The sequence below is a fragment of the Vulpes vulpes genome, chromosome 11, assembly GCF_048418805.1.
Source record: "Vulpes vulpes isolate BD-2025 chromosome 11, VulVul3, whole genome shotgun sequence".
NCBI classification, from domain to species: Eukaryota; Metazoa; Chordata; class Mammalia; order Carnivora; family Canidae; genus Vulpes; species Vulpes vulpes.
Genome location: NC_132790.1, coordinates 77,938,123 through 77,963,768, shown reverse-complemented (window position 1 = coordinate 77,963,768; position 25,646 = coordinate 77,938,123). Strand labels below are relative to the sequence as shown.

At 34.8% G+C, this 25,646-nt stretch overlaps 1 protein-coding gene across 2 annotated transcripts in view; it reads left to right on the top strand.

Annotated features, from left to right (window-relative positions):
* The window catches only part of CAPN7 (calpain 7), a 41,681-nt gene that overhangs the window by 4,179 nt on the left and 11,856 nt on the right, over window positions 1-25,646 (top strand). Inside the window, exons 3-15 of one of the 2 annotated variants that reach the window (XM_026015489.2) lie at window positions 3,782-3,939; window positions 4,811-4,878; window positions 6,795-6,995; window positions 9,137-9,223; window positions 12,684-12,810; window positions 13,622-13,707; window positions 14,999-15,092; window positions 16,738-16,884; window positions 18,712-18,818; window positions 20,345-20,465; window positions 24,542-24,686; window positions 24,816-24,915; window positions 25,208-25,343. In XM_026015489.2, the coding sequence (XP_025871274.1) occupies window positions 3,782-3,939; window positions 4,811-4,878; window positions 6,795-6,995; window positions 9,137-9,223; window positions 12,684-12,810; window positions 13,622-13,707; window positions 14,999-15,092; window positions 16,738-16,884; window positions 18,712-18,818; window positions 20,345-20,465; window positions 24,542-24,686; window positions 24,816-24,915; window positions 25,208-25,343 (1,577 nt within the window). The remainder of the gene's footprint in view (window positions 1-3,781; window positions 3,940-4,810; window positions 4,879-6,794; window positions 6,996-9,136; window positions 9,224-12,683; window positions 12,811-13,621; window positions 13,708-14,998; window positions 15,093-16,737; window positions 16,885-18,711; window positions 18,819-20,344; window positions 20,466-24,541; window positions 24,687-24,815; window positions 24,916-25,207; window positions 25,344-25,646) is intronic. The other variant, XM_072726811.1, reaches the window with a different exon arrangement.

Below are 25,646 nucleotides of genomic sequence, written 5' to 3'. Positions count from 1 at the left end.
CTGTCAAAACCTGCTATTGACATCGGTAGAAAAGAAAGTGATCACCTCCTGACATTTTGTTTTAGAAATACATTTTTCTCACTAATGGTTCTTTTTACCCTTTATTTCTGTGGCTGTATAATAAAACCACAAGAAGCTTAGAGGACTCTTTATTCAGCATTCCCTGATGGACTTTGTGCTACTTTCCACTACTCTGAGTAGATACAAGCAGTTATAATCACATCTTTAGGAAAAAATGATCCCATCATTGGGTTTCTTGTTAGGACAGTACCATTAAGGACAAGGTAGTTTAGTTTAAGACAGTGCTTAGAAATTGGATGTATGGAACAGTGAACTACCTATCCAAGGCCTCAACTGATACAGAGTTATACTGATTCATGTATTCAAAGTACCATGTAATTCAAAGTAACTCCATTTTCCCTGCCAAATAAATTTATAAATAAGATATTTATAAAGGGTGGGCAGTCTGGGTGGCTCAGCGGTTTAGCGCTACCTTCAGCCCAGGGCGTGATCCTGGAGTCCCGGGCTCCCTGGTTTTGCACCTCAGAAGCCTGCTTCTCCCTCTGCCTGTGTCTCTCTGCCTCTCTCTCTTTCTCTCAGTGTGTCTCTCATGAATAAATAAATAAAATCTTTAAAAAAAATTTATAAAGATGATATTCAGACACAGTGTGACAGCTCTAATCTCCTGAGGAATTAAGACCTGGCACTGAAACAGAAATAAAGGTCAAAGGATTTTCAAAGCATAAGATACCTTAATTGTTTTGCCAGCTTTTTGACCCGTAATGTTTGATCTATGGAGTGTATTCTTTAAATGGTTTCTTTAATATCTCAAACAATGTTTAAAACAAATTTTGCTGACAGAAGACTCTTGAGATATAGGTTGATTTCTGGGTGGGGAAGGGTAACACAGTTTGAAATTCACCAGTGTAGTACAAATAGCTCAAGACTTAGAATTAAAAATCTAAATTATAGCTAGACTTAGTATTAAAAGATCTAAATTGTAACTTGTAGCTACCAAACCTTAGGCTAGATCAGTTATTCTCAACTGGGAAGAGTTTTTGCACCTCAGAAGATTTTTGGCAATGTCTAGAAAGATTTTTGGGGTTTAAAATAGGGAGAAGTAGGGAGTATACTATGGCATCCAGTTGGGTAGAGGGCAGGGATCTTACTAACGATCCTCCAAAGCACAGGTTAGTCTACAGCAAAGAATTATTCCAGCTGAACACATTAGTAGTATGAGGCTGAGAAACCATGGGCTAGCTATTTTAACATTTTTGAGCTTTTGTGTCTTCATTTTGTAAAAGGGATTAGCACATACTTCAGAGAGTCGTTACAGAGTTAAAGTTCTAAAATATCACCACCATACCTTTAAGAGAAAATGTAAAGCCTTTTTTTTTTTTAAATAACTTTATTGAGGGGGATTCCTGGGTGGCTCAGCGGTTTTAGCACCTGCCTTCGACCCAGGGCGTTATCCTGGGGTCCCTGGATCATGTCCCACATCAGGCTCCCTGCATGGAGCCTGCTTCTCCCTCTGCCTCTGCCTGTGTCTCTGCCTCTCTCTCTCTGTCTCTCATGAATAAATAAATCTTAAAAAAAAAAAAAAAACTTTATTGAAATATAATTCATGTACCATAAAATTCACCTTTTTAGAGTATACAATTCATGGTTTTTAGTATATTTCTAGAGTTGTGCTACCATCACCACTAATTTTAGAACTTTTTTGTTGTCCCAAAAGAAACCCTATCCATTAGCAGTCATTCCCCATTCTTCCTACCCTCTTTCCCCTAGCAACCAGTAAATCAATTTTCTATCTCCCTGGAATTACCTATTCTGGACATTTCATGTAAATGGAATCATCTAATACATGGCCTTTGGTTTCTGGCTTTTTTCATTTACCATAGTGTTTTCAAGATTTATCTATGTTGTAACATGTATCAATACTTCATTCCTTTCTATGGCTGAATAATAATGCCATTGTACCAATATACCATTTATTATCCATTCGTCAGTTAATGGACATTTTCTTGTTTCCACTTTTTGGCTATTGTGAATAATACTGTTTTGGATGTTTGTGTATATGTTTTTGTGTGGACATAAGTTTTTCGTTCTCTTTAATACATAACCCAGGAGTGAAATTGCTGGGTCATGTGGTTAGCTTTATGTCTGATTTTCTGAGGAACTGCTGAAATGTTTTCCTAAGTGGCAATACCATTTTAAATTTCCATCAGCGATATGTGAGGGTTCTGTTTCCTTCACATCCTTATCAACATTTGTTGTTTTCTGTCTTTTGTAATTTTAGCCACCCAAGCGGGTATAAAGGTGGCATTTGGGGTTTCAGTATGCATTTCCCTCCTGGCTAATGTTGTTGAGCATCTCCTCTTGGGCCAGTTGGCCATTTGAATATCATCTTTGGAGAAATGGTTATACAGACCCTCTGTCCATTTAAGTCAGGGTTCTCCAGAGAAAAAAGAACCAATAGGATATATATAAAGAGATTTCGTATAAGGAATTGGCTCATAATGGAACCTCATTATGTAAGCTAAGAAATCTCATACTGCAGTCTGCAAGCACGAACTACTCAGGAAAGCCAGTAGTATAGTTTATTTAGTTCCAAGTCCAAAGGCCTGAGAAGTAGTGGAGTTTGACGGTGTGAGAGCCAGTCCCAAGGACAGGAAAAGACCAAAAAACAAAAAAAAATTCAGGCAGAGAGGGCAAATTCTCCCTTCTTCTGTCTTTTTATTCTATTCAGCCCCTCAGTTGATTAGATGTTGCTCACCCGCATCAGGGAGGACAGTCTGCTTTTCCTACCAATTCAAAGGTAATTTCATTCAGAATCACCCTTCAGTCATATCTACAAACCATATCTATCTAGCCAAGTATCTGGGTACGCAGTAGAGTTGGCACAAATTGATATGATTAATCACCACACTCACTTTTAAAATTGGAGTTGTCTTTTTAGTGTTTAATTGTAAGAGATCTTTGTAATATTCATGATACAAGTCCCTTGATGAAATACTCATGTATTAAAAATAAATACTTCTTTCAAAGAATAGAAAAAATATATGATTTTTTTTTAAAGATTTTATTTATTTGTTCATGAGAGATACAGAGAGAGGCAGAGACACAGGCAGAGGGAGAAGCAGGCTCCATTCAGGGAGCCCGATGTGGGACTCAATCCCGGGTCTCCAGGATCGATCACACCCCACGCTGCAGGTGGCGCTAAACCGCTGCACCACCTGGACTGCCCAATATATGATTATTTAATCTGGACTCAGATGAATAAGAAACAGCAGGAACTTTATCATCAAGGCCTAGGATATTGTATTATACAATTGTACTGAAAAAAATTTTACTTACATTAAAATGCAATTAAGTTTCTTTAGGCTTAACATTTTCTTAAGTTTTGTTTTGTCTTTGGGGGCGGGGCAGGAATATGTGAGGAGGGCTGTTTTTTTTTTTAAAGGAAGAAAGTGCTAGTAAGGAGAGATTCAGGGGGAATTTTTTTTTAATAACTCTTTTTGGTATTTTTGGTCTCTGGTGTGGCATTATGTAATGAGTCAAACAAGTGGGGACTTTTTTTTAGGCCTTAAAATTCAGATTGAAAGGAGAGAATTAGTCATTTTGTGAGGATTATTTTTTGACCTTGCTAAGCTTTTAAAATGAAAAATAAAGTTTTGATAAAGAGTATCTTTAATGTATTAAAATGGTGTGTTGTTTCCTGGATATATAAATACATATATATAGATAATATTTCATCTAAATGGCTTTCTTCTTATCCTAGTTCAGTCAAAGAGTGCTGATCCTTTGAAATCAAAACATCAGTTGGACTTAGAACGTGCTCATTTCCTTGTTACACAAGCTTTTGATGAAGATGAAAAAGGGAATGTTGAAGATGCTATAGAATTATATACTGAAGCCGTAGATCTCTGTCTAAAAACCGTATGTATAGCTACCAGTTAAATTTGGTGGAATTATGCTAATAAATTTCTCTTACTAATGAATTTTATGTGACAATTCCTTAAAGAAAAATAATTACTGTATCAATATGTGTTATTAAGTTACTCTTCATTAAAAGATGATGAAGAATAGAAAAATAATGATGGATTTTTAACATTTTGTTAAGAAATTGACAGTTTTAAGATTGAGTCCTTAGACATTCTTTTTCATTATGAGTATCACTTTTTTAACCTGCTTAAACCCATATACCTAAAATTAACATTACAGGAAGAAATCACCATCACAAATGTATGAATTTAGAATAAACCTCCTCCTTTTTAAAAAATTTCTTATGTTTAAAACTAAAGTAGTGGTTTGGGAGAGCTTTATTAATTTGCAGTGTAAAATCTATATGCTGAGTGGCTTTTAGTGCTTCCTGAGGACCCTGGTTAGGACAACTAGCTTTAAGGGGCATCTAGTGCATAAGAGCAGTGCATTTGACAGGAAGATGAGGTGAGATGATAGTGGTGTTCTCAGTATTGTCAGAGGATTGGCTTTTTTTTTTCCAGGGAAACCATCTTGCCTGATTTCTGGAGGTAAGTGCTGGTCTCCTGAGTTTCCTGCTGCTCAGCTTTCCATGGCACCATGTTCTTATTACTTGTGTGGTTCATTCACCACATGAAGTGTCACACCTCAGTGACAAGTTTTTAACACTATTTTAAATGATACTTTTAAGGATGAAAACAAATTGTCATCTTTGTTTATTCTCTCATTATTTGAAGAAATATATTCCATTATATGTTTTTTGTTTAGAAATATGGATCAGGCAAAGAAAAAACTATGCTTCAGATTATTTGTCTCTCTTTCTCTTAAGTCTTACGAAACTGCTGATAAGACTCTGCAAAATAAACTGAAACAGTTGGCTCGACAAGCACTAGATAGGTGAGTTTTGTTCACTCAAGTTCTTATCCATGGATAGCAGTGTCACTTAAATTTGACAGATTTCTCTGTATGTGTCATAGAGTTCATAGTAACACCTCCCATCTTTAAGCTGAGATTTGGAGCAAGTCTGCCTTCTTTCTATGGGTGAATTTATTCCTCTCTAGTTCCCTGCTTTAGACTCAAGAAATAACAAATCAGTCAAGACCTGTTTTATTTAGTTTTTGCTATGTGTAGAACAATGATTATGATGTTTGAAGTGGAAGGCTTCTCTCTTGTGTAATACCAGATTTCTGGGGAGAACTTCCAGAGAGCCTTCCAGAGCTACTATTAAAAGTAGAGAAATTGAGAATGAGTTGGCCTACAGCCATTCACATACCCCAAATTATACCATATGTGTAGCTCCTTCAATTCTGCTCAAATGTCACCTTTTCAATTAAGCCTGCTCTGACCATTTTATTTAAAATGGAATCTCCACCAGTATTTTCCTCCTGTTTACTCTATTCTAACAATCTTTCATAAAGCTTTAGCACTTTCTAAGGTATATGAAATTTACCAATTTATCATGTTTGTTATTAGTGTCCATGTCCCTTTGAACCCTCCAACCCTCCATGTAAACTGAGTGTAGAGAATTTTGTCTGTTTTGTTCAGTACTATAATGACCTAGCAGAGTGCCAGACATACTACATATGCTCAATAGGTATTTGAGAATGAACAGATTTGCACAAGAGAGTTATACTTCTTAAAGAGTGTTATAGATGAAGGAAAAGGATGAAAATTGCATTTGTAGTTACAGCGTGAATTAATAAAGCTACCTCCTTCTGAGGTTCTGACTAGGTAGCTATACCACCCCCAGCCCTTCTTTTTTTTAATTGAGGTACAACAGTCATCCTTCCTTTTCATTGTCATCATCTAACATTTAGCTTGTCTTCAAATACATTAGAATATGGGCACTTGACACATAGTAATCTCCATTTTCACTTTTTTCACTAGTCAGGTGATGTTTATGACCTATGTGGATAACCATCCAGTACCCTCTGAGTGCTGCCTAAGCACAGAGGGGTGGGTCAGTCATTGGCTCCTTTGAGGGTCTGTTCAAAATTATGGATCCTCTTTCTAGGAAAAAATGTACATAACATTTTTTTCATGTGCATTTTATGTAATTTCAGAGTGTTCACAAGATTCCTGGAGCTCATGTGGACCTCAAGAACTTCTGTTTTTTTTAGCTTGCTGAACCTTTGACAAAACAAAGCCAAAATTCCCTTGAACATCATGTGAGACATCCATGATCAACTCTTTCCCCTGGTCTCATCTCCTTCTGCCTCTCATTTGCACTTTTCACAGGGTCTTCTCCCATTATTTTGAAGTTATCATAACTCGCTATGCTGTTTCATACTTCTGCACGTGCTATTTTCTCTACTTAGAATGCTCCCTCACTCCCCAGGTGAACTACTCTGCAGCTCAAACATCAATTCAGAAAATCCTTCCTTGACTCCCTCCCTTTTTTTTTTTTTGTTATGAAGGTTAATATCTTCTGCTGTACATTCACTCGCATGTAATACTTCTAGCATTTGTCACTTTTGATGCAGTTGTCTTTCTTTCCCCCACAAAACTTGTAAACCCCTTAAGAGAAGAGATTGCATTTTTTACTTTCTTGTGTTCCCCCTTACCTTGCATAGTATACAACATGCAATAAGTACTCAATTAATGTTACAGTGCTAATATCAATTAATGTATATCAGTTGTGAAATACTTTTGGAAGTAGCTTAAGTGAACTGCTGGCTGGTATGTATGGATCTTATACACTAATTTTACATTAGGAATGCTTGACTGGTTCTTGAAGTAAACTTTATTTTCTGGAAAACTTAAATCTGAGAAGAAAAACTAAAACAATTCTTCTGTACCTCTTTCTATTATAGAGCAGAAGCATTGAGTGAGCCTTTAACAAAACCATTATGCAAAATCAAGTCAACAAATAACAAACCAAAGCCACCTCCAACAAGAGCACATTTCCCACTAGGGACTAGTCCTTTCCTTGAAAGACCTCAACCCTTTATAAGTCCTCAGTCATGTGATGCACAAGGACAGAGATATACAGCAGAAGAAATAGAAGTTCTCAGGTAAATCAGTTTATGATTCATTGTAATGAGTAATTTTGTTAACGTAATCAATACAGGTAATTTTATTTTTGTTACCACATCTTAACTATAGTGTGTTGTGGTTTTATTATGAAATTATAGGGCAGCCCCGGTGGCGCAGCGGTTTAGCGCCGCCTGCAGCCCAGGGCATGATCCTGGGGTCCCGGGATCAAGTCCCACGTTGGGCTCTCTGCATGGAGCCTGCTTCTCCCTCTGCCTGTGTCTCTGCCTCTCTCTCTCTCTCTCTCTCTCTCTCTCTGCATCTCTATGAATAAATAAAATCTTAAAAAAATTTATTATGAAATTATAAGTTATATTGTTATCAAGTTATATAGCCATAACTTGAAATAATTAAAATTTGTACTAATATATTTTAATACTAGCAATTGTACCAGACATCCATTTTTCTGAAAATCCTAGTGTCCTTTAAAATCGAGCACTAGGGGTCCCTGGGTGGCGCAGCGGTTTATCGCCTGCCTTTGGCCCAGGGCGCGATCCTGGAGACCCGGGATCGAATCCCACGTCGGGCTCCCGGGGCATGGAGCCTGCTTCTCCTCTGCTTGTGTCTCTGCCTCTCTCTCTCTCTCTCTCTCTCTCTCTCTGTGACTATCATAAATAAATAAAAATAAAATAAAATAAAATCGAGCACTAAAAGTCAAACAGCACAATAGAGTTATGGCAGACTGCTCTTAATCCATGCAACTGGTAACCAGAGCCCTAAGTGGAAAAAAATTGTTACCTTGAAATAGCGTAGGCCTGGGTCAGCAAAGGGAACCCTGAAGCTATGAAGTTTTTACAGTTCTTTAAAGGGTTATAAAAAAAGAAAACAAAAACAAAACAAAACAAAAAAAAAAACAGAAGAATATGTGACAGAGACCTCATTGCAAAGCCAAAACAATGTACTGTCTGGTCCTTTACAGAAAACATTTGCCTCAGAGTCTGGAAGTAGCCTCAAGGGATATTAAAAATTCAGAACAACAAAGATGAGGAAATCCTTGTGATTGCATTCTGAGCCAGTGTAGATGGGATTTATCTCCAAGCCAGTGTGGCTGCTCTTTAGTTGGAGGAGATCCAAGCTGCCTAGAGCTGTGCAAGTCCTGTAGTTGCTCAGTTTAAATTTCCTAAAATTACGCCGAGAGTGTTCTTTCAATTGTAGCAGCCGCCTGAAAGCAGTTTTCTTTTTTCCTACTGAAGATTTTAATTCTTACACTAAAGTGACTCATTTTGCGTAGAAAAGTTACATATGACCCACCATAACACACAAAGGACAAAGAAAGGTGGTTTTGGAGCTGAGAGACAGTAGCAGTCCAACACTAAGGCTACTCAGCATCCCTATGCTCCTTTCTATACACATTTGAATTTCATTCTATAACAAAAAACCTATATTTCTACCTAACACAATTCAGCTATCCTCATACAGGTGAAAAGTTCTCATCCTTTCAAAATAAGGATACACAGTCATTGTATCCATTGCTCACTATATTAATTAGTCCTTAAAGTCAGTCTCACTGAATATTGTTACCTAAGGCTAAATTGTGAAGCTACCTTGCAACTACACTTCTAAATAAAATGAGGGAAGGAAACAGAAGAAGGAAATAGTTGATACATACAAATAAACATGCACACGAAATAAGCAAAGCTCCTACAAACTACATTTCTTTAATTTGTCAAGTGGCCATAGCTTCCTTTTTGTACTGCCCATTCCTCATTCTCATAACCAGAAGATAGGAAGAAAATATTTTCCAGAATTGTAAATGTTATGTTTTTTAAATTGCAAAGTAACTAGGTAATTGCTTTCTCCCTTTTGGCTTAGGATAGAATTTGTTTTGTGTCTTGATGTCAGGGATACTCTCCATACTTTTAGAATAGGTTTATCTTGAGACCATAGTTTAGTTGTGTAGAATGCTAGTCTTAAAAGAATAGCTCTTACTGGATTGAATTGAATCAGTTATTTTTTGGTATTCAACTATTTTGTGAAAATTTTATTCAAATAAAGATATCAACAACATGAGATGGTCATTTTAATTTTATTATAGTGCTATACTTTGTCATGTAAATTTTAAATAAGATTGATAAGGTAAACTTGAACATTTACTTTAGATTTATTTCCTTGTGTTTTATAGGACAACATCAAAAATAAATGGTATAGAATATGTTCCTTTCATGAGTATTGATCTGAGGGAACGTTTTGCTTATCCAATGCCTTTCTGGTAAGTAAGCACTATTGTACTTTTTACTTCCCAGATAATTTTAATATTTCAGTAGTTTTCCCATACTCTGAAATCCAATTTAACTCGTAGCCTTGAAATTGAAATTTGTAATAAAAATGTTTGGAAGAGGGGTATAGTTGTGGCAAAAAGGTAAGGCAACAGACATAGCAAGAGTATCTGTGTTGTCGTGTGCCTGGAAATGGGCACACGTGGCTCTCCTTTTGCCTACCATTGCACTAACACAGTACCTGACACAAAGTACTCAGTAAATATTTGTCAAATTGGTGTTTGCATCACAACTGCAAACGCAATAAAGAAATTGAGTGGGAAAGTGGAATGGAATGATGATGTCGCTGTTTACTTAAAAAAAAAATCCAGTTCAAGAAAGGGTTAATTTTGAAAATGTTGATTAGAACAGCTCTCCAGGATAGTGACAGCTTGTGTTAGAGACTTAAAAATGTTACTTTGTTCATGATTCCCAGCTTCTACTAATTCTAAGGAAATAAAAATTTGACTGAAGATGCATATAATAAATTAGAGCATTCATCAAGCATCTGTTACAGCAAAAATTACTGAAACAAATTAAATATCCAACAATATGGGAATGATTAAATAATGGCACATCTATGTTATTACAGTAAATGTTTATGCTACTAATAAAAAATACATCTTTCAAAGATGTAGAGAAAATGCTTGCAATTGAGCAAATTTAAAAATATAAAATTTGGGTATTTTCTTTGGGAAAATTTCTGTATTTTTTTTTCTTTTCATGTATTTATAGATATGTAAAAAATGATGTAAAAGTACACATCAAATATTTACAGTGGTTATCTCTACATAGCAGAATTGGATGATTTAACTTTAAAATTTTTCAAAATTTTTGCAATGAGTGTGTTATATTTATTAGAAAAAAATGAGAGTTGAATGTTTATTATATACCAAATATATAAAAGGTTCTATAAAGAGCGAAATAGCTGCTTTCTCATTTTCTAGTGTTTTGCAGTTCTTAGATGGGCAAAAGTTAGACATGTAGCCAATGAGTTATCAACCTAATTTTTTTCATTCAGGCAGTCATATGCTGGTCACTGATTGGAGTCTAAGAAATTTTTGTATCTGAGCTCTATAGCATTTGATCGATGTTAAGGGCACAAATTCTAAAGCCAGACTGTCTAGTTTCATATCCGGTATGATGCTGGGCAAGTTGTTAAATCTCTCAGATGTAAAATAATAATAGAATCTACCTCATGGTGTTTGTGATCATTAAATTAGTTAAAACATATATAAAGCGCTTAATAGTGCTGGTTATACTGTTACAAGGGTTAATATAGACAAATATCTTGTTAAATTCTAAATTATATTACAAAGTTTGGTTCGTTTCAGATGCTTAAAATGTTTGAAATAAACAAGAAGTTTATTCCTTTGACCAGTAATTTCAGTTTAGGAAACAATTACAAAAAAATGTTTATAGATCTAGTCAAAGATTTCTATAAAAGATTCATCAATTTTGTAATTGTGAAAGTGTGAATCAGTTATTTTCATATGTTCTTAAATGGTTATATCCAAGCAGGGATGTAAACTTGAAGTTCCAGTCTCTGTATAATAAATTAAGATAAATCACGGTTTTAGTGCTCATACAACAGAACATCTATAAGAATAATACTATACAACCATGAACAATCAAGTTTTTGAGAAATCAGAAAACATGGGGAAATGCTTACAATATAATTGAAACAGTAAAATATCTGCAAACTCCCTTAATTTAGGCATAGCACCTGTCAGCAGTTGGAATTTTACATAATTTGTAGATTACTTGCTTACTGCCAGTCCTCCACCCTGGGTTATAAATTCCATAAGGACAGAGAACGTGTCTGTTTTACTTAAGTTACACTCCAATGCCTAGTGCAGTGTCTGGCATCTAGTTGAGTACTTGCTGAATTAAATTTATAGAAAAATCAAGAATAAATACTAGATCACTCTAATTAGGAAGATTTTTCCTTTCTTGTTTTCTAGATTATTTTATGGTAGAATACTCAGAAGAATAAGGAACAGTAAATATTTCAAACTTCAAAGATAACAGACTGATAAAAAAGGGCTCCACAATTTATGAATCTTTGGTTAGAAAGATTGAGTGATTTTTAAACATTTTTTTCCTGTTTGGGTCACTTATTTTTAAATCCTAAAGTAAATATATTGAGTATAAATTATATTTGTAAAATATTTTTAGTATCTTTAAAGTTAGAACACTGATTTTGATAACTTAGTGATGACTTGAAAAAACACATATTAAGGGATCTTGGATTTACTCTGTATTTTCATATGGCAGATTAAAAATACAAAGTGATTATAGATTTGAATTAACTTTATATTTTCCTCTAAAATTTTGTGATGCCTGTCTTTAAATTATTCTAAATTTGTTCAGCTCACTTTCTATTTACAATCAGCTACTGTTACTATATAGGTACTAAAATGTCACCTAGAACACTAGTGTTCTATGACATGATCATCAGAAGGTTTGAGAAGTTTTATATGGTAGTCTAAGAAACTTACATAAACCTTGTTTTATTAAGTATTTACAGATACCCTCTAATGGAAAAAACAATATAAGAGTTTGTAGATCACATATGATCACAAAACCACCTTTTACCTAGAGTCACTGTTTTTTGGAAAAAAACATGTTATATTGCTTTGTCTTATTCTAGAAATCTTATGAAACCTGAGGACTGTTACCTTGTAGAAGAGCTTTTAGGAAAGTTAAATGTTTTTTATTTTGTGCTATACATCAATTTCAGAGAAATATTACACAGTATATTCCCAACGTGCAGTCAGAGGGTAAGGGATACAAATGGTGGATATGGCGCCAGAGACCTGGGTTCAAATGCCAGTTCTGCCATTTTTTGGCTGTATGACCTTGACAAGTTATTTAATCACTTTTAAAAATATTTGGTTTAATGGAATTGTTTTAAGGATTAAATGAATAGTGTATATAAAATACTTTAGCATGCTGTCTGGTACATGGTTATTAGTAATTAGCTACTCTTATTGCTAGCTTTGCAGAGAAGAGTTTGTCAAGAGCCCCCATAAAGATCTGTATTTTCCTAGGTCCTTTTGAATTGAATTAGCTTGTATTATTGTTAATGGTTCTACTTTATTGAAACTGAATTTCTTGAATATATGATACTAACTTAAACTTTTAAATTATATTCTTAAAGTAAATATAAATGAATTTAGTTTCTTTCCTGTTTTCAGTTATAAATATAAGATGAGCAATTGACTGGATTCATGGTTAAGTGTAAAGAGCCAGATTTGACCAGAGTGTTATTTAAGGATGATAAAAGAATAGCTATGATCATTATGCCAAATAAATAAATAAATCTCTAGGAAATTTAATTTTGTTTTTGTATCATTTTTAAAGATTAATTGTAGTAGTAGTAGTAGTATTTAATTTTTATTATTACCTCAGTGATAGATGGGGCAAACTACCATTATCACCTAAACAAAAAGCTACATTTTCCAAATGGGTACGACCAGAAGACCTCACCAACAATCCTACAATGATTTATACTGTGTCCAGTTTTAGCATAAAGCAGGTAAACATTTTATACAATTTTATATGAAAGCTAACATTTTGAAGTAATTTGATATAGATTTGGGTTTTTTCTTAAATTTTATTATGTATTTGAGGTGCATGAGTATATTTGGAAAAATTATTCATTCTGTATACTTTGACTTAGATGTACTAGGAAAACTGGTTTGAGCAATTACAGATTTTTATATAGATCATATTAATCAATAGGTCTTGCAGATGAGAAAGTTGAGGATCTCAACGTTACCTTGATAAGAGAATAGATTTTTTTTTTTTAAAAAAGGAAGAACGTATTAGGCTTATTTAAAACACTTCAGTGGTGGAACAACAATATGGCTTTATTGTTACTGTATTCAATTAACTTTGCATTGAAATACAGATGACTTCCAGTTAGTATAAAAATAACAGCCCTGAAATACTATGATTGAAGAATCTTTTCATATGAATATTCAGTTTAATTGGTTGTATTATAATAAACCAACTTTTTTTAAATACCCTTAGATTATGCTTAAAAACATGTGGGTTCAGTGAGTATGCTTTTTATTCAGAAATTTTATTCTGAATTTCATTTATTCAGAAATACATCATCCATATTTGTTCCATTTTAGTTTTATTGAAATATCCTATTCAGTTTTTCTAGGATTTGTCTGAATAAAATATGAGTTGGCAGTATAGCATTTCTGTTTATTATTTTGATATTCAAGTAATAGTTAATTCAGTATAAAAAGCCAGTTGCTTAGGTGCAGTGCTTAAATATTGTGGTAATGTTGAAATTACATAAATGAATTAATGTATTAATAAATTCTTATTAACAGACAATAGTATCAGATTGTTCCTTTGTGGCATCACTGGCTATCAGTGCAGCTTATGAAAGACGATTTAATAAGAAGTTGATTACCAGGTAAAGTTTTATATTTGTCCCTTTAGCCCCTTTCATATAATCGTCTCTTAACTAGAAATTAACAGCTTATGTCTTATTTGCCTAGAAAGTGAAGAAGGCATATCACTTAGAATATTGTGGCCCTCTATGTTAAGCAGATGATTTGTGAATGTGGAAAGATTTCCTAAAATAGCCTAAGAATATATGCACATGTGTTAATATATATGAAATAGGTATGTTTTGAAATAAGTATGTTTTGAAATAAGTGAAATTGGTTAAAGTAAAATGATATCTTACTCATAATTACACTATAGTATATGGTAGCCACATAATTACACTATAGTATATGGTAGCCACTAGCCACATGTGGATATTATATACTTGAAATGGGCTAGTCTGAATCAAAATGGGCTATAACTTGAAAATGCATTAGATTTTGAAAACTAAATACAAAAAATATATAAAATTGGAAAATAATATCAAATTTTTATAGTGATTACACTATTGAAATAATATTTTGTATAAGTTTGGTTAAATAAAATATATTAAAATCTCACCTTTTTTTTAAGTTTTAAATGGCAACTGGAAAATGAAAATATTTCTTTTGACCAGAACTGCTTTAGCATGTACTGAAATGTTATTGATGTATTTCTCTCAATTTTTAAAAGTTCTATTAGCTAAAAATCATTCACTGTAAAAATTAAGCATTATAATTTTTTCATGCATCTTTTCCTGAGTGGTTTTTGTGTAAGTCCTAAGATTACAAAGATAAATTAAATACAGGCCTTAGTTTCAAGCTATTTGCCATCTTGGATAAATAGATCACATAAGTAAATAATATGTTAGTGTAAAAGAAAATTGATACTGATACAAGTGTCTTATTAGATAATTTTGTGTGACTTTATCAGATAATTTTGTGTTAACTTTATCTCTGTCAGAGTTGTGGTTAGTTGCCTTAGTTCTGGTTAATTGAAATGGTCTCAAGAATCTTAAGCCAGTGGTAGAAGATTATTTTAACTAGCATAAAATATATCCATTTAATAGAAAATTCATTAGAGTATATAATTAAAAACTTTGTATTTTTCAGAGTATTGTGAAATTTATGCCCTACTGTATGATCTCATAAGATACTTTATGTTAAATAAGCACTTTGATTAGGGTGAAATTCTTTTTCTAGGCCTATTATAGAAAAATATTCTTATGTTTATTTTTATAAAATTGCCAAGACAATAGCATATGTCTAAAATATCCTGCATAGTAGTTTATATTGAATATTAATTTGGTATTTCAATATTTATTTTCCTTACAAAAGCATAATTTACCCTCAGAATAAGGATGGTGAGCCAGAATACAATCCATGTGGAAAGTATATGGTAAAACTTCACCTCAATGGTGTCCCAAGAAAGGTGAATAATCTTTCCCCACCCCAACCCCTTCTCTCTCTCCCTTCCCCACTTTTGAATATTGAATCATTAAGAAATGTTATCTGTGTAAACATTTAAAAAGATTTTTGAGTCTGGTGTTATGCATATTACTACCAATAACATCTTATGTTAATAATTAAAAATAAAAATTAAGAAAGTCTTTTTAAAAATGGTTTTGGGAAATTTATAGAAGATTTCAATAAGTAACATTGAGCTAATGATTACTAATGCTGAAACCTTAATCTGATAGTTCTTAATTGATTAAAAGGAAATTGGACAAACTAAATCTAATAAGTCACAGGAATTTATATGTGTAGTCATAACTTCAAATCCAACAAGCCTTTAAAATTATATTTTCCTTTGTGAAATACATACAGTTTTAAATTATATTAATTTCCTTAAGTATGAATTTGTTGTAATGGCCTGACATTGTTGGGATTCTCTAGCTCTTATCTACTCAGAGGTCCAGGAATCAACATTAGCATTACCTGGGGACTTGTTAGAATTGCAAAATTTTAGGCCTCACCCTGAACCTACTAAATCAAGAATCTGCATTTAAACAAATCCCCTGGTGCTTTCAGTCTGAAAAGTTGCTCTGTGACTCAGTGATACTCAAATTTTGGGATGTGTAGAATCACGTGGAGGCTTTAAACAAAAATTGCGGGCAGCCCAGGTGGCGCAGTGGTTTAGCGCCGCCTGCAGCCCAGGGCATGACTGGAGACCCTGGATGGAGTCCCACGTCAGGCTCTCTGCATGGAGCCTGCTTCTCCCTCTGCCTGTGTCTCTGCCTCTCTCTCTCTCTCTCTCTCTCTCTCTCTCTCTCTCTGCATCTCTATGAATAAATAAATACTTAAAAAAAAATAAACAAAAAATTGCTCTCTCACCCCCCCCACCCCCCCACCCCAGGAGTTTCCATTTCAGAAGTTGTGGGGGTGGGGCCATAATCTGCATTTCTAATAAATTCCCCCATAATGGTGATGCTAAGACCCTCTGAGAACCCCTGCTGGTTCTTAAAAACTAAGCAAAATCATTGAGAATGGTTTTTCAGAACTGTAATCTTTAACCCTTTATTTAAAGAATCTTTGAAAATAATAGTTGCATGACTCTCCTATTCGTGTTAGATCAGAATTCTGCCTATCATCTTGTTTCCCAGATCACTTTATAATGTGACTTAGAAACTGTAGCTTTGTGGTAATCACTTCCTCTATTAAATGTATTTTTTAGCCATACTGTTCTGCTTTTACAACTGTACATAACATGAGTCTTTTTGCAGGCTTAGTAAAGTTACTTCTAGTAATACTGTGATTTACCTTAATAGGCCCTTTTATAATTATTTTGGATATAATGTACATTTCTAGAATCTGTAATAATTTTGATGGTATAGATCTGTTTAACCAGTTGGCTCATGATTATCACCTGACAGGGAAATTAGCCTATAAAATTGAATGAAGACATTGTATAACATTTTATAATTGATCAGATTCTAAAAATATGAAGCTATAATTACTTTAATAATAGGCATATTGTGTGTTTTATTTCATTTGTATGAAAGGTATTTTTTTCCTTGATAGAAAGGATTTTAAGATATTTTGTACCACCTAAGGAAATTAATGTTCTCTTTCTCCAGGTGATAATTGATGATCAATTACCTGTTGATCATAAGGGAGAATTGCTGTGTTCTTACTCTAACAACAAAAGTGAATTATGGGTGTCCCTCATAGAAAAAGCATATATGAAGGTCATGGGAGGATATGATTTCCCAGGATCCAATTCAGTAAGTATCAGGATGATCCAGACACACATTTATGCTGTCTAATATGACTTTTAAATTTGAGAGATTATAGATGATATTTTTGTTTAAAGGAAAACAAAACAGTATCTGCCCTGAAAAATGTTTCTCAGTCTACCTTATTAGGGGAAACTATTTTCTTTTACAAGGATAGTGCATTGTAAAGGATTCAAGGAAACCAAAACTGTATGTCTGCGAGACATGTTGGGATGCAAGACCAATTGGATGGTCTTTTTTTTTTTTTTAGACTGCAAGGAACATTTGGGTTTTATAAGAGCAGAACACCAGCCCAAAGGTTATAATTTGGACCCAAAGTCACATCTGGGGTTTCCACTGGAATGGTGACATTTAAAACTTACTCTTCTGCTCCGACCCAGGAGGAAAGGCCCCCTCTCTGCTGGCCGTGGCCTGCGCACCAGGGAACCTCCTAGCACCACCCCTTGGGTCATTGCAGCAGGGAACTTGGGGCCCGGGGCATCCCCAGGGTTTTAAGAAATGTGGCCTTGAGTGAGCTGGCTCTCATCTCGGCCCCTTGGAGCCACCTGGAGGTGGGGGGCTTGCACTGGCACTCGCCCCTCTGCGCGCGGGGGTGTCGGGTGGGAGCAGCAGCCGCGCACCTGCAGCCCCGGCAGCGCCCCAGGTCCCCGTACAGCGGCTCACAGAAAGTGTACCTTTTCAAAGAAATCTCTTCAGATCAAAGGATGTGTCATTTTGTCATCTTTATGTGTGGTTTTTGATTTGTAAATTCAGGGTGTTTTAGTTTTGCCCAATCTTAACACTACTTAACCTATAAAATCAAAGTGTGCCAGTGTCCTTTAGTTGTATGGGGTAGCCTGGGCTTATGCCAGAAATTAGATTAGTATAATTTGAATTACGACACTAACCAGCCTGTGGCCTTAGAAAAGGTATGTAACCATTCTTAGCCTCCTTGCTTGTGTGTAATATGAGGATAATATCCACCTCTCAGAGTTATGAAGATTAAATGAAGTAACGTATGCAAGTCATCCATCATTCGTAGCTGGTTAGTTTCCTCGTACCTGGTCTCTCTTTCACTCTTCTAGTTCTTACAATACAAGGCATAGAATGTATAGGTCATAGTTAAATGCAATAGGATGTTAAAATCTCTTCTTAGCCTATACACTCAGTTGTTCTGTCCTTCAATTATTTTTATAGTTTTGTTTGGTGTTTTCTTTTTTTAAGATTTTATTTATTTGTGAATCAGAGAGGCAGAGCAAGAGAGTGCAAGCATAGGGAGGGCAGAGGAAAAAGTGTTCTCCTCATCCTCACTGAGCAGAGAGGCAGACACAGGGATCCCCAGGACCCTGGGATCATGACCTAAGCCAAAGGCAGATGCTAAACCCGCTGATCCACCCAGGTGCCCCAAGAGTTTAGTTTTTAATTCACTGCCTTTTAATTTACCCAGTGCAGCATAGAGAGGGAAAGAATGAGAATATACATAAGATAATAGAAAAGTGGCTATCCTAAGAACTCACTAAATGGTGACTGTCATCATCATTATTAAAGCACCTTTTATCTGTAACATGTTTTAAGTTTGTATCATATTTACCAGTAAAACAGTTGGGTTTAGGAAAAGCATTGGAGATTATAAGGAATAGATAAACTCCTGCTTAAATCCAGGTAGGAATTTGAGTTAAATAAGAAATGTATTATTGTCAAAAACAGCTTACTACCCTTTGATTTAGTCTATTGAAATCATTATATCAAATCAATGAGATTTAATAGCTACCCTGGGGATTTATTTAAGAGCTTGACAATAATATTGATGGTCCTGAAAATATGTTTATGTTGCAGAATATTGATCTTCATGCACTGACGGGGTGGATACCAGAAAGAATTGCTATGCATTCAGATAGCCAAACTTTCAGTAAGGATAATTCTTTCAGAATGCTTTATCAAAGGTAAACATTTTCTCTCTCTTTCTCTCTCTTCTCCCTTTCTCTTTTTAGTAGTAAAAGAGGCTTTTTAAAAAAATTTATGCCTTATTTAAAAGAGATACTGCAGGGCAGCTCCAGTGGCGCAGTGGTTTAGCACCGCCTGCAGCCCGGGGTGTGATCCTGGAGACCTGGGATCCAGTCCCACGTTGGGCTTCCTGCATGGAGCCTGCTTCTCCCTCTGCCTGTGTCTCTGTGCCCCCCCTTCTCTGAATGAATGAATGAATGAATGAATGAATGAATAAATAAATAAATAAATAAATAAATAAATAAATAAATAAATCTTTTTTAAAAATAAAAAAATTAAGATATTGGAGAGGCTGCATGTTTAGTTATTTAGGGAAATTGTGTTATTTATTTTGTTTTTGTTTTTGTTTATTCAAGTAATCTCTCTGCCCAACATAGGACTGAAACTCAGTGACCCCGAGATCAAGAGTCACATGTTACACCAACTAAGTCAGCTAGGCACCCCAGGAAATTGTGTTGTTGTTGTTGTTTTTTAAGATTTATTTATTTATTAGAGAGGCAGAGACACAGGCAGAAGGAGAAGCAGGCTCCATGCAGGGAGCCCAACACGGGGACTCGATCCTGGGTCTCCAGGATCACGCCCTGAGGCGAAGGTGGTGCTAAACTAGAAATTGTGTTTTTAAAATAGACTTCACTTTATGTACTTGCTACCTCAGTTACCCTCACTGATGGTTATGATTAATCCAGGTTATAAATAATCCAGAACGTTTGAATCTGGAATATGTTATGTGGACAAATTGTTTTATATTTCCCTAAGTACTTGCCAATTTGAGGGAAGGTGGAAAAAGAGAAGTCTGAGAGTGTATATATATTCTCAAGAGGAATATAACTTTTAAGCCTTAAGTGAATAATCCACATGCAGGGACTGGAAAGTTGTACAATAATACACATTCAGTAGTGAAACTAGAAAACTTCAAAGATTTGGCAAAAATGTATTTCACATCTTCAACTTTATTTGTAAATCGTTTGAAAACTTAGCATTTGCTTTCCTTCATTGTTATGTTTGTACGTAAACCTTTAGATAGTTATCTAAAACTGAAGGAAGGGGGATCCCTGGGTGGCTCAGCGGTATAGTGCCTGCCTTTGGCCCAGGCGTGATCCTGGAGTCCTGGGATCAAGTCCCACATCGGGCTCCCTGTGTGGAGCCTGCTTCTCCCTCTGCTTGTATCTCTGTGCCTCTCTCTCTCTCTCTCTCTCTCTCTCTCTGTCTCTCATGAATAAATAAATACAATCTTTTAAAAAATAAAAAAAAAAAAACTGGAGGAAATTGGGGCAATATGATAATTTATCTGTTAATTTGTGAAGTCAAAATGTACTTCTTGTTCTTTGAGGGGTATTAAGAATAGCCAGTTTTAGAGATGTCAAATTTGCAGAAATTTTAAACCCTTACAATAAAGGAAAGACAATGTGATCTGAGGTTACAAACCTGTTTTCTTTTAATTATTTGTCTGTTGGGGTCATTCCAGGTTTCACAAAGGGGATGTCCTCATCACTGCATCAACTGGAATGATGACTGAAGCTGAAGGAGAGAAGTGGGGTCTGGTTCCCACACATGCTTATGCTGTTTTGGACATTAGAGAGTTCAAGGTTTGGTTTTACATTTTTCTTTCTTTCTCATACCTGATAATAAGACATTGCAAGGATCCCAAATAGTATAATAGCCTCTTTTTTTTTTTTTAATTTAAATTTTAGCATACAGTGTAATACTGGTTTCTGGAGTAGAATTCAGTGATCACTTACATACAACATCCAGTGCTCATCAAAAGTATAATAGACTCTTGCATACTGACAGGTCAAGGTTTAGATGAAATTTTAAAAATCATTCCACCTATTACATTAAATAATTTGACCTCAACCATTAGAAATTATGAAATAAAATAGAGGAAATGTAATGATAGTGATGCACAGATGTTGATAAAACAAATGCCTTTTGCCTTTTTCATAAAATTAAAGGGTTGAGGTAAACACACAGCCCTCAAGGTTCTGGGCTATTTGATGGTGTTGGGGTCAATCATAGCATAGCGTTAGTCTCAAGAGCATGGTAGACATTCAGTAAGCATTTGTGAAAGAGCAAAAAATAAGAGATTGTGAATTAGAAACCTGCCAGTGGGTTTGCAAATGTTTCTCATCCTGACAGCTCTCACATGCTTTAAGACATTTCAGACTCTTTCTCTGCTCAGGTGTTGGAGTGGTTGACCTGATTACTTCTTGGGTTACTGATTAGTTCTTTTTAACTGAAAAATAGATCCATTCTATGGATTAGAAAATACAAAGATGATTACAGGAGAATTCTTTTTCCCTGATGATATAGAGTACCTAAGCTGTATAGTCCCTGGAAAGTTTAGCCAGCCATGTGTTCCTGTTTCCCTTGCTTAAACTTACAGAAGGAAGTAGTGATCAATCAGCAATAACAGTATTCCATTATGTATTGATTAGATTTATTTTCTTGGGATCCCTGGGTGGTGCAGCGGTTTGGCGCCTGCCTTTGGCCCAGGGCACGATCCTGGAGACCCAGGATAGAATCCCACATCAGGCTCCCCGTGCATGGAGCCTGCTTCTCCCTCTGCCTATGTCTCTCTCTCTCTCTCTCTCTCTCTGTGACTATCATAAATAAAAATTAAAAAAAAAAAAAGATTTATTTTCTTATATGGCACATGGAATTATATGAATTATGAAGCAGTAAGGACCTGCTACCACATCTCAAGGTTTTCTAAATCAGCCACTAACCATACTGTATAGAATAGTGTATTCCTGTAAAAGTAGCATAAAAATTGATTACTTAAAGCAAAAAAATAAAAATGTATGGGAAATTGAATAAGCTGAGAGGTTGTGTTTGTTTTAGAAATGTGATTTTCCACAAACATGAGTTAAAACATTGAGAATAACAGTTGCTATTATAGTATTATGTGTATGTTACTTTATTGTTAAAACTTTCTGGTAGATGATTAATAGTGAGGTAATGGCAAGGTAATTAAATTTAGATAATGAAAGTCCATATGAAAGCTTGAATTTGAGGAAATTTTCTGTGAAGATTGTATCTTTTACTTTGAATAATGAGGCTAGTCTGATTGTTGAAAGGAAACTAGACAAATAACAGGTTTATAAAATAGACACCTGTGGTTTGACCTAAAAAGAATACATTTATAAATTTGCTAAATGCCAATAAATTAAGAATTTCAGTAACAGCTGTTCAGTTAAAAATCCGGAAGCACTCATATTATCAATTCCATGTGGGAGTTTTCCTGTAGAGATTAAGGCATTTTAGAGCATGTGTGGGTAGAGTATGCTGCCTGTATTTTGAGATAGTTCCTTAGTTCTGACTTGAATTTAAAAATATTTTTAGGGTTCCTGAGTGGCCTAGTCAGTTAAGCACCTACCTGCCTTTGACTTAGGTCATAATCCCAAGGTCCTGTGAGTTGCCTGCTTCTCTCTCTGCCCCTTCACCCCACTTGTGCTCACTGTCTTTCTCTCTCTCTGTCAAATGAATAAATATTTAAAAAATACCCAAAAATATTTATTTCATTCAGGCATTTATCTCTAATCTCTGTTGTGCAGATAGACCTAATCTTAGACTAAAGCTACTGCCAATCTTCTACATTTGTGAATTTCTTCACTTAATGAGATTTTATTAATACTTGTGTGAAAATGTTATCCTTTTTGTTTGCTTCTAACCAGTTTGAATGTCCTAAGATCTTCAGTTTTAGTATCAGTCCTTTGGGTCATTTTGTTGTCTCCTACTTGGAGTGATGTTCCATAGTCTACTGTGAAGATATATATATCAGTTTCAAGCTGCAGTCTCTAAGTCCAGCAAGTCTTACCAAGGGATTTCTGAATTTATCGAAGTTTTTTCATTTGCTGCCCTTTGGAAATAACTTTGAAAATGGGATGTTGCATCATAAACTAGATCCGGTTTTGGTTACGTTTCTTCCTTGTTCAGGGTTCTGAATTGCAGGCTCTCTATCCAAACAAAATCTATAGCTCTTTCTTAGTGTCCTTAAATGTCAGTGATGCCTGGGACCTGCCCCAGAATTGCTTAGCAGCAATTTCCTCTCTTTTATATTCCTTCTTTAAGAAGTGATAGAGTTCTGAAATAAGGCAGATTTCCTGCTTATGTAGAAGTAGGTTTTATGAAAAAATAATAAATTAAGAGTTAAATATCTGTACAATAGGGGCAGGGGTGGACAAGTGGTAAGAAGAAACTGAGAAAAGCAATTTGAAGATTCCTGAGAGAAATGAGTCTTAGTCCAGAAATTACATTTATCCGAGGCCATCATTTGCCACATTTATAAAGCCAAGGAATATGTCTTTCAAAAATATCCCCCCAGTTTGATATCATTAGAAAACAAATACAATTTCCTAATTTGTTTGAAAATAAAATAAATACTCTTGGATTTACAAGCTCTTTTGATTTTCTGAGTCCACGTAATCAGTTTTATAGACACACCCACTATTTGTTGAGCCACTTACTATAACCTTAACACTTTGTTTTATAAACTCAGGGGAGACTTCTGAAAAAGGACAGTAGTGTTACCATTTCAAAGAGTTTACAATCTCATTGGGGAAACAAGACTTATGTTCGCACAAGTAGGAAACAAGATAGGATATTATTTGTTTTAAACTAAAGAAATACAGAGGGTTAGCACTAAAATTTAGAGAAGAGGTAGTAATTAAAAGGTAAAAGGAGAAGAAAATTACTAATTGTTAAATATTTTATATTCGTTTAGTCTTCACAGCAGTGTTCTAGGAGACATTATAATGTTCATTTTACATGTGAGTAAACAACTGATCAGAGAGTAAATGACCCACCCAAAATCCATAAAACTAATTAGTAGTAGAGTTGGCATTTGGTCCCATTTCATTCTGACTCCAAAGTCCATGTTCTTTTTCTCCTCTTCTCTGCTTCAGTCTTCACTGAGAGACAGTCAGTGGAGGAAAAAGCTAAGGAGGATCTGAAGGAAGGAAGGTGATTATAGGAGATCAGAGAGGGCCTTCCAAGAAAGGGAGACAAAATAGGTAAATGTAAATGCCTTTAGAAGTAAAAATGAATAAGGGTTGTTTGTGGGATTATGAGAGGAAAGACTAAAGTCAAAGATACATGGGAAATGAGTACTGGAAAATAAAGTGAGTTCAGAGCAGAGTAGGTTTTTGAAAGAATGAAAAAATTCTTGATGCTCTAAGGCAGCACTGTCCAAAAGAACTTCCTACTGTGATGGAAATGTTCCATATTTGTATTGTGCTGTGTGTATGAGCTACTAGCTATACATGGTCCTTGAACACTTGAAATATGACTAGTTTTTTTTTTTTTTTTTAAATTTATTCATGAGAGAGAGAGAGAAGAGGCAGAGACACAAGCAGAGGGAGAAGCAGGCTCCTCGCAGGGAGCCCAACTTTTATTTTTTTAATTTTGAATTTTAATTAAATTTGATAATTACCACCTCTGGGTAGTAACTACCGTATGGGCAGCATAGCTCTCAGGAATAGGTAGGCATTTACAGTTTTTGATCAGATATGTGACCTACTGAAAATGTTGATTAAAGTTGACATGGAAGGAAAAGTATTTTGATCAGTATTCAAAATGCATCCTCTCTTAGAAAATGCATCTATAACTAATAAAAGTTCGGTAAAACTGTTTTGTAACTTTATCTCCTGTTTTTTTTTAATAGGGGCTACGATTTATCCAACTGAAAAATCCTTGGAGTCATTTACGTTGGAAAGGAAGATATAGTGAAAATGATGTAAAAAACTGGACCCCAGAGTTACAAAAATATTTAAACTTTGATCCTCGCACAGCTCAGAAAATAGACAATGGTAAATATATCTTCTTAATTTTAATACCATACAATCTTTAAATAACACACTGTAACAATACGAAATGTACCTAACTGAAGTCATTTATCATTAAGACATTTTATAGATTAACAGACATCTAATTTTCAGGAATATTTTGGATTTCATGGGATGATCTCTGCCAGTATTATGATGTGATTTATTTGAGTTGGAATCCAGGTCTTTTTAAAGAATCAACATGTATTCACAGGTAACTTACTTTCATATTTCAGAATATACTTTATAGTAGTCTCCACTTTTTTCACATGAGGTATAAGGATTAATTTATGAAGACTAGCATTCTCTTTGTCATGCCCACAGGTGACTAACCATGTAATAGTTATTTGTTTATATGCTATCTTGGTTATGCCAAAAAAATTTTAAGCAATAAAACAAAAATCCTGATAACTTAATTGTATTGGAAACACAAAACTTTGAAAAAATAGTGTTTTAGCTCAATGAGAAATTTAATTACTACTTTCTTTGTTGACTTTATCTTTTAGTACTTGGGATGCTAAGCAAGGACCTGTGAAAGATGCCTATAGCCTGGCCAACAACCCCCAGTACAAACTGGAGGTGCAGTGTCCACAAGGGGGCGCTGCCGTTTGGGTTTTGCTTAGTAGACACATAACCGACAAGGTACTGATCCCTTCTTATATATCCCATACAGAAACTTTAAAAAATATTAGACCAAGATATGTAATTCGGTCATCAGCCTGTTTCATTTATATAGGTGCTTGAAAATAAGTGTTGCATTACGTAAATGAATATTTCCCCTAAGGACGTTTATATACTTAAAATTTTGAAGAAAAACGTGAATTTTTGCTTGTCAGTGAGGATTTTGAGGTTGATTATGTATGCTTTAGGTCTTAAGAATATTAACATTATTAGAGGCACCTAGGTGGCTCAGTCAGTTAAGTGTCTGCCTTCAGCTTCTTTGAA